The 11,348-nt window shown below is 42.5% G+C and overlaps 1 protein-coding gene across 1 annotated transcript; it reads right to left on the minus strand.

Moving 5' to 3' along the window:
* Positions 1-97: 97 nt before the first annotated feature.
* On the minus strand, positions 98-7,814 carry anxa13 (annexin A13). Its single transcript, XM_074693928.1, has 11 exons — positions 7,656-7,814; positions 6,497-6,572; positions 6,319-6,413; positions 6,046-6,216; positions 5,914-5,947; positions 4,305-4,384; positions 3,973-4,041; positions 3,785-3,886; positions 3,517-3,592; positions 3,168-3,280; positions 98-1,551 (listed from the first exon to the last, which is right to left on the minus strand). The coding sequence occupies exons 1-11, from the start codon at positions 7,668-7,670 to the stop codon at positions 1,432-1,434; spliced, it is 951 nt and encodes a 316-aa protein (XP_074550029.1). The 5' UTR covers positions 7,671-7,814; the 3' UTR covers positions 98-1,431.
* Between the last annotated feature and the right edge of the window lie 3,534 nt (positions 7,815-11,348).

Raw genomic sequence — 11,348 nt, forward strand, 5'->3', positions numbered from 1 at the left:
CTCACGAGGCGAATAAAATTGGTCCGAGCACAGATCCCTGTGGAGCTCCATGACTAACAGCAGGATCTAAAGAGGAGAAATGAAGGTCCAGCCAGCTTTGAGATCTCTTTATTAATACTTTAATGTTTCTGTTTCTGTAATGCAAACGTTTGAATAAATCGAGGTATGGGGATGTTACAGGGAACTTCATCAACAGTTAGACTTTCACATCTTTGGCTACAGAGGCAAACTCTCTGATGCTGACACCAGCTCAGTCTCAAACAGTGGTCATCGATCAAATCTCAGCTGCCGTCAGAGAAACTGAAGGACTCAGACCATCCAAAGGTTTCACACAGGTTTCTTCACATTTAGACTGGGCCTGAACAGTTAAAACTACAAACAGTAATAATATATTAATCTCTGAGCTATGTTAGTAAAATATAAAAACTAGTTTAACAAGCTGAGGTGCTTCTGGCGTCGTCAAGTTTCTGCAACATGTTGAAAATCAGTAAAAAGTCTCTGATAAAATAATCTGCTCTAATCAGCTGATCCTGCCTCCACCAATCAGCTCCTTCCTCCACCAATCAGCTCCTTCCTCCAACCAATCAGCTCCTTCCTCCACCAATCAGCTCCTTCCTCCAACCAATCAGCTCCTTCCTCCACCAATCAGCTCCTTCCTCCAACCAATCAGCTCCTTCCTCCACCAATCATCTCCTTCCTCCACCAATCAGCTCCTTCCTCCACCAATCAGCTCCTTCCTCCACCAATCAGCTCCTTCCTCCACCAATCAGCTCCTTCCTCCACCTCACACACACTCCTTCACCTCCACAATCACCTCCTCCACTGAGGGGGTTAGAGGGACAGCAGGGACATGAGACATAGCAACTCAGGACAGACCGGGACAGACCAGGACAGACCAGGACAGACCAGGACAGACCAGGACAGACCGGGACAGACCAGGACAGACCACAGACGGGTTACAGTGAAACAGAGAAAGACTGGTACAGTGAACACACTAACAGCAGCAGGATGAACTGACTTCATGAACAAACCGATCGTTCAGTGTTTTCTTATAAAGATCTTGTTGTTGCTGTACCCAGTGTTAAAAACTGACCGTTAAATCCAGTGGCTCTAAAAACAGACGGAGAAAAATCCAGAGTGTGACACAAACTGACGTTAACAGACGGAGGCGTGAAGCCGCTCTAAAGCTGTTTTTATATCAACGCCTGGTGAAAAAGTTAAAAAGGAGAGACACAAAGATTCACATGAACTGTGGACGGACACGAGCTGCTCCCTGCTTAACGCCTCACACACACACACACACACACACACACACACACACACACACACACACACACACACACACACACACACACACACACACACACACACACACACACACACTGATCAGGGTTAGTTTGTTACACAGGTTAAACGCTCGCTGCGTCTCCTTCAGTGGCAGACGGCGAGGAGGAGGCGTTTAAAGTCCCCGCTGCACTCGTCCTTTATGGCGTCTTTCAGGGACACGTCGTACTTCTCCAGGTACAGGTCTTTAATGGTCTCCAGATCAAACTGTTCACAAGAGAGGAGCAGAGAGGAGGAGAGAGGAGGAGAGAGGAGGAGAGGGGAGGAGAGAGGAGGAGACTGTCTGGTTATGGTCTCTTTGATCACCTAAACTTCTTCCTGATCCTGATCCTGATCCTGGATCTGAACCCTTTCCTGTGTGATTATCTCAGCTCGTCGTCTTGTTTTTACTCCAGGTTTTATCCAAATCTTGTTTCTTGCTTTTAATCAAAACCTTGATCCTGATCCTGGTCCTGGTCTTGATCCTATTCCCACTGAAAACTCAGATCTGTTCCTGGTTCTGGTTTTGTTTTTGACCTTTCTTACAGCATTTAAAAACTGAAATCTTGAAACCTGATCATATACAAAGCTTCGAGTAGCTGTTAAACTTTCTGGCCCATTGCGCTGCAATTCACCTGCACTGCACCTTTTAAAATATTTTTTAATTATTTATTTATTTTTATTTTTGTCTATATCATTTACATCATTTTTTAAATAATTTTTATTTTATTTTTTTAATCTTTTTATTTTTATTTATTTATTGATTTATTTTTGACATTTATCTTTTATCATTGTTTTATCATTTTAATTTTTTTTCATTATTTTTCATTTTTTGATCATTTTTATTTTTTAAACATTATAATTTATTTGTTATCATTTTATTTTTCGATGATTTTCATAATTTAATTTTTTTCATCATTTTTAACATTTTTTCAATATTTCTATTTTTGAAACATTTATTTTTAAAAATGTTTTATTAATTTTGTTCTTTTTATTTTAATAATTTTTTAGATTTTTTAATTATTACATAATTTTTATTTTGTAATCATTTTTATATTTGAAACATTTATCTTTTCTCATCATTTTTTAATTATTTTGATTTTTTTCATTTTTTTATTTTGTAATCATATTGATTTTTTAAACATTTTCATTTTATTTCTTATGATTCTAATATTTTTATTTTTTACATTATTTTTTACATTTTTTCGATTTTTTTTAAATAATTTTTATTTTTAAAAATGTTTTATATTATTTATTATCATTTTATTTGTATAAATTTACATTTTTTTATTGTTATTATTTTTTAAACATTTATATTTTTATCATTTTTAGTTCTTTTTTTTTGCTTTTACTGTATTAAACATTTTGTATCTATTTCTTTTTCCTCATGTTGCTGGAGACTTTCTGCTTGGCTTTGTGTTTTTGATGTTTTAAGAACTTGGTGTGGATGATTTTGTGTTGTTTATTTATTTGTTTATCTCCAGCTGTAAACAAATTTCCCTGTGGGGACAATAAAGTTGTCTTTGACCTTTGACCTTACAGGTTTCTGGTGCTGTCTTCTTTCTGATCCAGTTTCTCTTAAACTTGTTGATATTGTGATAGTTTTTCATTGACACTTCCATCTTGATCCCTGACCTCTTTCTGGTTCCTGATCCTGTTTCCTTTGAATCCTGTTCTCCAGTTCCTGATCCTGTTTTAGATCTCCTGTTGATCTAGATTAGAGTCCTGTTTCTGGATCTAATCCTGACCCTGTTCTCTTTACAAACCCAGTCTTTGTTTGTGGTGTCATCTGTAAATTGTGGAGCTGGAGACAAACAGAAACAGTGAGTGGATGTTTGTCTGACCTCAGAGCGACAAACGACGATGCGGATCAGCGTGTCCTCGTCGGTGCCCGCTCCTTTCATGGCTTTGTTCAGACGTCGAGCGAAGTAGAGCTGAGGGTTTTTGGCCACTCGCACTGAGAGAAGGAAGAGGAGGAAGAAGAGGAAGAAGAGGAGGAAGCAGAGAAACAGATGTGTCATTAAAACCCTGTGTAGGTTCCTCCAGCACAGAGAAGCTGATCTGTGTTTGCTCGGTCTGCCTCAGATTAGCTCCGCCCCCTTCATGCTTTCACTCTGTGGTTTCTTTATCTGCTCATGAGCATGCTCTGAAAAATGATTTCCACACTGAATTCCTGACGATCAGGTCTCATACCCAGAGCGATGTAACATTTCTTCAGAGTCCCTGACGTCTCGCTGTCGATGGCGTCCAGGATTTCAGTTCCTGAGAGCTGTGCAGAGAAAGTTCATGAACAAAGCTTCAGAAACAGACGTGCTGCAGGTTTAACACAGGCAGGAGCAGAAATGTGACCCAGAGCAGGAGTTAAAGATTAAAATATGAAATATATTTATATATGAGATCAAGGAGGTAAAGGAGAGAGCAAACAGAGAGTAACTTTACAGACGTCACTCTGACTGCTCACCTGCTCGTAGATCTTGAAGGTGGCCTGAAGCTGCAGGTAGTTCCTGGAGGCCAGGACGTAGCTGAAAGTGGACTCATCTGTCCCAAAGCGCCCCTCTCCAGCCTGCAGGGGGCGACAGAGCAGTCTGAGGTTATAACAGGAAGGTTACACAGAGCGTGTGTGTGTGTGTGTGACGGACTGAAACAGACCTCGAACAGGGCCGTGGCGTCTTCCTCTGCCAGCGCCTCGTCCACCTCGTAAGTCTCGTCTCTGTTTCCCTGAAGGAGAAAGTTACAGTCAGCGGAGAGCGACCAGCTACTGGATCAGGATCAGTTTTACTCATGAGACGCGTCTGGAGTGTGTCCAGTGTGTGTGTATCAGTGTGTGTATCAGTGTGTGTGTGAGGCATGAGTGGGCACAGGGAGGGTAGGATCAGTTTCAGCAGCTCTGACGGCAGGTTTCAGTTTCAGGAGAGGAGGAGAAACTGAGGAGGAGAAACTGAGGAGGAGAAACTGAGGAGGAGAAACTGAGGAGCACTGACCTCCAGCAGGGCCATGAGCAGGTTTCTGACGTCTCCGCTCGTGTCTCCTTCGATGTCGGCCTCGAGGTCACGTTCGTGCACTGAGAGAGAGACGCAGAGTTAATGCAGAGTCAGATTCTGTTAGCGGTTAGCGGTTAGCTTCCTCCATCCTGCTCTGTCTCAGGTGAATATTTAACTCCACCTCAGAGTCCGACCTGTTAATAAACAGACTGGGATCTCTTGCTCCAGTAAAATCACATATTTTCACGTACTGTGCACATTTTTACCAACCAGGAGGGCACTTCAGCACATGTTTGGCTCCCAGAATGCACTGCAGCGCAGGGCCACCCCTCTGTGCACACCACTGCCTTGACATTTCTCAAATTTTACAAAATGAATAACTTGGAAAGTATCAGTCGCCTAATTCTAGCGTGGGAAAATGCTACACTGTTCATTATCACATGGTTTTAATATGATGCTGATCGTTATAATGAGGGGTCCTGACCTGAAAGGGTCCATGGTCTAAAACTGTTTGAGACCCTCAGGTTTAAAGGAGCTGAATTCATGGTTTCAGAACAGGACGCGCTCACTGTTAGCAGTTAGCAGGATGTGATAAACACAGGGTGACCGTACTTTAACAGAAAGAGGTCAGAATGAGTCGTCTTCAGTCACTTCCTCCAGAGTTCACAATAAGAGGAAGAGAAACTGAGACGTTCAGGGAACAGAGGGTGAAAAGTTCAACCAGAAGATTTCTACAAACTGAAACAGAAACCTGGAAGTCTGGATCTGAGGTGTTGGAGATTCAGTTTTATCATTCAAGCTGAACAGCGATTCCCTTTTTTGACCAATCAGGAGCAAGTCTGACCTGATTGGTCCACCGGAGCAGATACCCTCCGAGAATGCCAAAGTTGAAGAGCCATCACTGCTCTGTTTTTGGCTGTAAACAGCCACATAGTTCCATGCTCAAGCTTCCCATCTCTGAAGAAGACAGACTAAGTGTCTAGAGTTCATTTATCAGGAAATGTTCCAGCTACACTCAGTAAAACTGAGCATGTGTGTGCTAGTCACTTCACGGCCGACTGCTTTTCCACCTTTGGACAGTCCAACAGAGGGCTAGCCAATAGACTGGTCCTGAATCCAGGCGCATTACCAACCATCCTCCAACAAACCTGGGACCCTGGAAATGTGAGTATTTTAAATGCTGTGTGCTGTGGAGCAGATGGAAGAGCTTTTCCTCAGTGTCCCCCCTGTCTCTGTGTTAGCTTCAGGATGCTAACTTTAGCTGCAGTTAGCCTGTTGTTTTAGCCTGTAATGTTACGGTAAAGGAGCTTCTCTGTTTTCTAAACATTGTACACTCAGAGCTCGTGGCGCCGCTCTCAGTGACGTGGAAGAGCGGGGCGGTATCAGCGGTGGCTCATTTACATATGAAGGCCACGCCCACTAAATCAGAGCGTTCTGAACAGAGGGGCTATGAGAGCCTGGAAACAATGCTGCTGTGCTTGATTTATTGGCTTTTTGGACCAAAACATGTTACTACCATTTCATGAAGACATCAATGATCCAGATTAAACTGAGGAAAGGAGCAGGAGATGGGAGCTTTAAAGAGCGGGATGGTCAGCTGTCAGCTCACCTTGGAAGTAGCACTCTTTGAACATGGCGATGTCCTGCAGGAGAGACACACAGAGGTGGTCAGTAAAAAGCACAAACGCCCTGAAACAGTTTCTCTGCAGAGGTTTGGAGCAGGTGAAGGTCAGCGACTCACCGCGTTGGTGGCGGTGCAGAGGATCTCCACCAGCACGTCCTCGTCAGTCCCTGCTCCCTTCATGGCCCTCCTCAGCTCCTTCACGGCGTAGATGACGGGCGGGTCCAGCATGGCGAGGATGGCCTTCTCGAAGTTCCCCGACAGCTCGCTCTTCAGCACGTCCACCAGCTCCTGTCAGGAGGAGGAGGAGGAGGAGGAGGAGGAGGAGGGGGAGCGTCAGTGAACACAGTCTGAAGCAGAATGGAGGCGTGTCTGACCCTGAGCGATACCTACATCATCGTACTTATCGAAGTACGCCTGCTTGATCTCCTGACGCTGGAAGGAGCAGCGGTTGGCCAGGATGTCGATGATGGCCTGCTCGTCCGTTCCTGAACAGGTGACACAGGTGACACGAAGCTTAGCATGTGTAAAACCAGAAAACTACAGCTCCTCCTGACGCCGTCACACTCACCGAAGCCTTTGCAGGCCTTCCGTATGGCCTTAATGTCAGCGACGACGTCAAAGTCCTCGTAGGGCACGATGGTGGGCTGTGGGCACAAACACAGGGTGAGGAGCTGAAACCAGATCCTGGTCCCAGTCCAGCTCCATCAAACTGATCATTGTTTGGAGAACAGAGTCAGGACGACCACGCAGGAGCAGCTGCTGATGGGGGAGGGGCGGGACCAGGAATTCAGGGCCACAGTCTTTAAACAAACTGTGGGGGGGCGCCTGAGTTACTGGCAGTCAGGACGGGGTGGTCCAGGGGCCAGGAGGGGTCTGAGGAGTCTGAAACCTCAAACACAGGAGGTGTTATTCAGACACAAAACAGGAGAAACTGTGTTAAAGTTTCACTTCCTGAGATCTGAGTGAGAAACGCTCTGCATCAGCGCAGCGTCATCACTTTATTTTTTTGTTTTTGACACAAAATCAGAGTTTTTCCTCCATGAAAGTCACCGTGATGCAAAAACACCAAAAAAACACAGTTCAGATAAATCCATGGAGCATGTGTCCTTCAGTTTCTGTCACTGTCAGATATAAAAACATTAAATTAAAGACTAATCAGCTGTTAGAGACTTTTTCTGTAATTACCGTAACTCTTGTTAGAATGGTGCATTAGAAAACATAGATCAATGCAGGGCGATCAGGGGGGGGGGGGGGGGGGGGTAAACGGGCCTGAATGAACACACTGTGCCCCTCTTTTCATCCACGGACTCTTGCATAACACACATGCTCACACACACACACACACACACACACACACACACTTACATACTGATCTAACGGAGCTGTGATGCATTCCGCAGGGGAGTGGCTGAATGCTCTACACACACACACACACACACACACACACACACACACACACACACACACACACACACACACACACACACACACACACACACACACACACACACAGCTGTCGTCTTAAAGAAACAGTATAAATTCAGACTCTTTCTGATCAGAGGAGCAGAAATGAATCAGTCGTGAATCTCTGGACTCTGAGGGTCAAACCTCCTCTGGATCCTCCTCCAGTCTCCTCCAGTACAAACGGAGCTGATCAGCTGATCGTTGGGTTATAATCCGTCACTGTGAGAGTTGTAATCCGGTCTCTGTAAAGAAATGATCCGTACCTGACAGTTTCCCATGCTGAGCCTGGTCCTCCGCCTGCTGCTGCTGCTGCTGATCCGGACGAATCAAGTCTGTCGGTGTTCTGGGATCTTTGGTCCTCTGAGCAAACTGAGGCCCGCAGCAGCGCACACCAGCGTCTGACGTCATCACGTCACCGTTACACGTCCAGTTAACTGTTTACATCCAGCAACCCCGTGAATAACAGCTTTGGTAAAATAAATAAAAAAATACGAGCTTTAAATGAATCTAAACACAACTATTGTTCAAAAAATTAACTTTATTGTTATTCATATCAATCCCTCAGACCACTGTGTCAGAGAAATGTGTAAAAAACGCTTTTAACAGTGATTTTTAAATATATCTCTTCAGGATTTTTACGCATTTTTTCATTTTTTTAATATTTCTAACTTTGTATAAAATTTGGTAATTATTGCACCAAGTGTTTAAAACAACCATGCGGACACAGAAATGTTAATAAAAATAAATAAATTAATTAATTAATTTGTTTTTTTATTTAATTAATAATAATAATTATAATATTAACAATAATAATTATAATAATAATAATAAAATAATAATAAAAATAATAATAATAATAATAATAACAGCAACAATTATTATTATTATTATTATTATTATTATTATTATTATTATTATTATTATTATTATTATTATTATTATTATCATTATTGTTGTTGTTGTTATTATTATAATTTATTTATTTATTTTTATTTTTATTTTTTTTACATATCTGTGTCCAAGTGATTGTTTTAAACACTATATATATCTATCTATAAAAATATATAAATACACACATATATATATGAAACAACAAGAATAAATAAAATACAATAAAATAGATAATAAAAGAAAATATAAAATAGTCAAATCGTCATAATAATAACAATAAAAGTAATAATAACAATAATTATAATAACAATAAAAATAATGATAATTATTTTTAATACATTTTTCTTTTTTTTACATATCTGTTTTCAAATAAAATAAAAAAATAATGAAAAGAAAAGATAAAATAGTTAAAATATGATAATGATAATAAAATAGTTTTATAAATTCTGTAATAATTATATTTAATGATCTTTGCAGGGATGATCCTGCAATCTCTGGTTATAGCAGCTGTAGCTCAGTATTCAGCAGCTTTAGCGAGTTAATGTTTAAACATGAGGCCTGGAGCTTCAGTAAAGTAAATAACAGACTAATTATCACAGATCTTCATCAGACCTGCTGACCTCTGACCTTTCTGTGTGTGGGTGATTTCTCACACTGTGAGGAGAAACACTTTCCACATCACTAACTTCTGTGTGTTCAGAGAAAACTCAGGTATAATCGTCACACTTCCTCCTCCAGGTTGACCTTCGTCTCACTGCTCGGTGTCAGACTGAGGCAGCAGAGACCCTCAGATCCTCCTGAAGTGTTCAGAGTCCTGAGCTACAATTACACCAGCCCACACTCTAATTATTGGTGTTTCAGAGCCTCTGATAACTGCTCCTGCATCATAATTACTGCTGCTGCTGCTGGCCTCCACAATAAGACCAGGGACAGCCAGAGACAGCACGCTTCTGCAGAAAGTGTCCCAATTAAGAGCACGCTAATGTCACGCTAACAAAGCCTGTAATTAACGCAGAGATGGAGGAAAGGTTATGGAGAAAATCATGGTCAGGAAGGCGCTCTGAGACAGAACAAAGGGGGTCCAGGTTAGTGGAGTCCTGCAGCTCGCTGCTAACCACAGCTACATGCTAATCTACATGCTAATAACATACAAACAGAGGAGCAGAATAAATGTTTTAGTGATTAAAGAGAAAATAATCACATCTTCCCAGAAAGTTAACCAAAAGCTCTGAAAAGTAAAGGATACCACAAGTGTGTTATGATTGTGAGCATTTGTGTAATACCGCTTACCGCCAGGAGGGGGAGACAGACTTCTGTCCTGTAGGTTTATTCAGACTGAGCATTATTCCTGCAGAAAGTCTGCCAATCCTCAGGACAGGTGTGAAAACTTTGCTTTAGAAGGTGAAATGAGATTTTGTTGCAATGCATTGTGGGATTTGTAGTGTGACTGGAACTTGACCCGCCTTAAAACCCAAACAGGGAAAAACAAAGCTGCTCCACTCTCTAAATGAAGTCTCTTCCTGTCCCCTCAAGCTTTTAAATGAGGTGTTTTAATGCGGCTCCCCCTCGATGAGTTTTTTTTATCAGAAACATAAAGATCCCAAACATCCGGACACCCTGGCTCTCTGTCGTCTCCATGTTGGTGTAGGTTTCACAGGAAGGGGGGGCCTCCTCTGTGACAGCCCTGTGAACAAAGACCTCTTTGAGCAGCCCCGGTCAGAGAAACAGGCTGTAAACCCTGCTGGCCTGTACCCAGACTGCTGTTATCAGCCCAAACACGGCTTGTTTGGAGTCTGACTGTGAATGAACACAGACGGAGGTTTGAGTTTCTGCAGCGTGTGGAGAGGACGGGTGGAGAGGACGGGTGGAGAGGACGGGTGGAGAGGAATGCAGGGGGGGCTCAGAGACTGGATCATGTAGTTTTAACAGTCTCTGAAGCTGCTGCTGCAGATTTTATTAACCTGTCAGTGTTTAGTCTGTGCAGCAGCTTCATGGTGATATATAACGACTGTTTTATCCTGATTTAAACTGAAAGTTTGGAGTTTCTCCTCCTCCAAAGATCAGCCTGATCAGCAGACTCTGAGCACACTGAGATTCTGTTGCTGAAACAACAAACCTGCTTTGTCCACCTGCTCCTGGAGTAAACCCAGCTCTGTGGAGGCTCAGGCTCCTCCTCACAGGACAGTTTGGTGCTCGGCCTCCTGGACTCAGGGTCCAGCATGGTCTCACTGAGCTGGAGACATGAAAACTTTAAACCCTTTGATCCACCTCAGACTCAGTCGGTGACGTCAGTTTGAAGAAGTTTGAACAGACCAAACATGGATCAGTGACTCCATCTAGTGGTCGTATGTACAAACTACAATCCCATGAGTAGATCAGAAACAAACATCCACTCCTCCTTCCTTTGTGAAAAAATAACTTCAGTTCCCACATCCTGCGTCTGCTCTGATCCTCTGGAGCTGGTTTCAGGGTTTGGACCATGGAGGTCTGACTCTCTCAGTCTGCTCCTGCAGGAAACACCTCAGCACCACGTGAGCATCGTGGTCTGAAAACACGCCAACCATCAGAGGGTCCAGCACTTTGGGAAACGTCATCCATCCTCAGATTTTCATCCACCCACCTGCTCAGCTGTCAGAGAGTGAGAGGAGGAGCACACCTGGACAGGTGTCCAGCCAATCACAGGGCCCACATGAAGAGACAGGTTCAGAGAGACAGATCAGCCTGATGAGGACCCTTACAAAAAAGAAGTTTATTAAAGTATGCTATTAGTATACTTATTTTCAAGACAGTACACTTTCACTTTACTTTCCATGTACTTATCCCAGATATACTTAACAAAATAATGCTTAAGCATACTTAGATTATAATTAAGAGTATATTTAAAAGTCTAAGTTTACTTAGCCTTTAGTTAAAAGTATAAAGAAAATCTAAGTATACTTGGCTTTAACTGAGCAGTATAAGGAAAAGTCTGTGTATTAACCTTTTGATCAAGACACACAAAGGAAAAGTTTAGTAAGTACTCAAACTGACATGCCTAACGCTCAAGTGAATTTGGGTTGTAGCTG

This window comes from Halichoeres trimaculatus, unplaced genomic scaffold (genome assembly GCF_033239565.1).
Source record: "Halichoeres trimaculatus isolate MK-OKI-2021-1 unplaced genomic scaffold, fHalTri1.1 fHalTri1_scaffold_18, whole genome shotgun sequence".
In the NCBI taxonomy this organism is placed as follows: domain Eukaryota; kingdom Metazoa; phylum Chordata; class Actinopteri; order Labriformes; family Labridae; genus Halichoeres; species Halichoeres trimaculatus.

What these genes read in the sequence shown, in the direction of transcription:
- anxa13 (XM_074693928.1), bottom strand. An exon ending in ACTTCGATAAGTACGATGAT is followed by an intron (nt 6,217 to 6,318) that starts GTAGGTATCGCT and finishes TCCTCCTGACAG; the next exon opens with GAGCTGGTGGACGTGCTGAA. An exon ending in TCTGCACCGCCACCAACGCG is followed by an intron (nt 5,948 to 6,045) that starts GTGAGTCGCTGA and finishes TCTCTCCTGCAG; the next exon opens with GACATCGCCATGTTCAAAGA.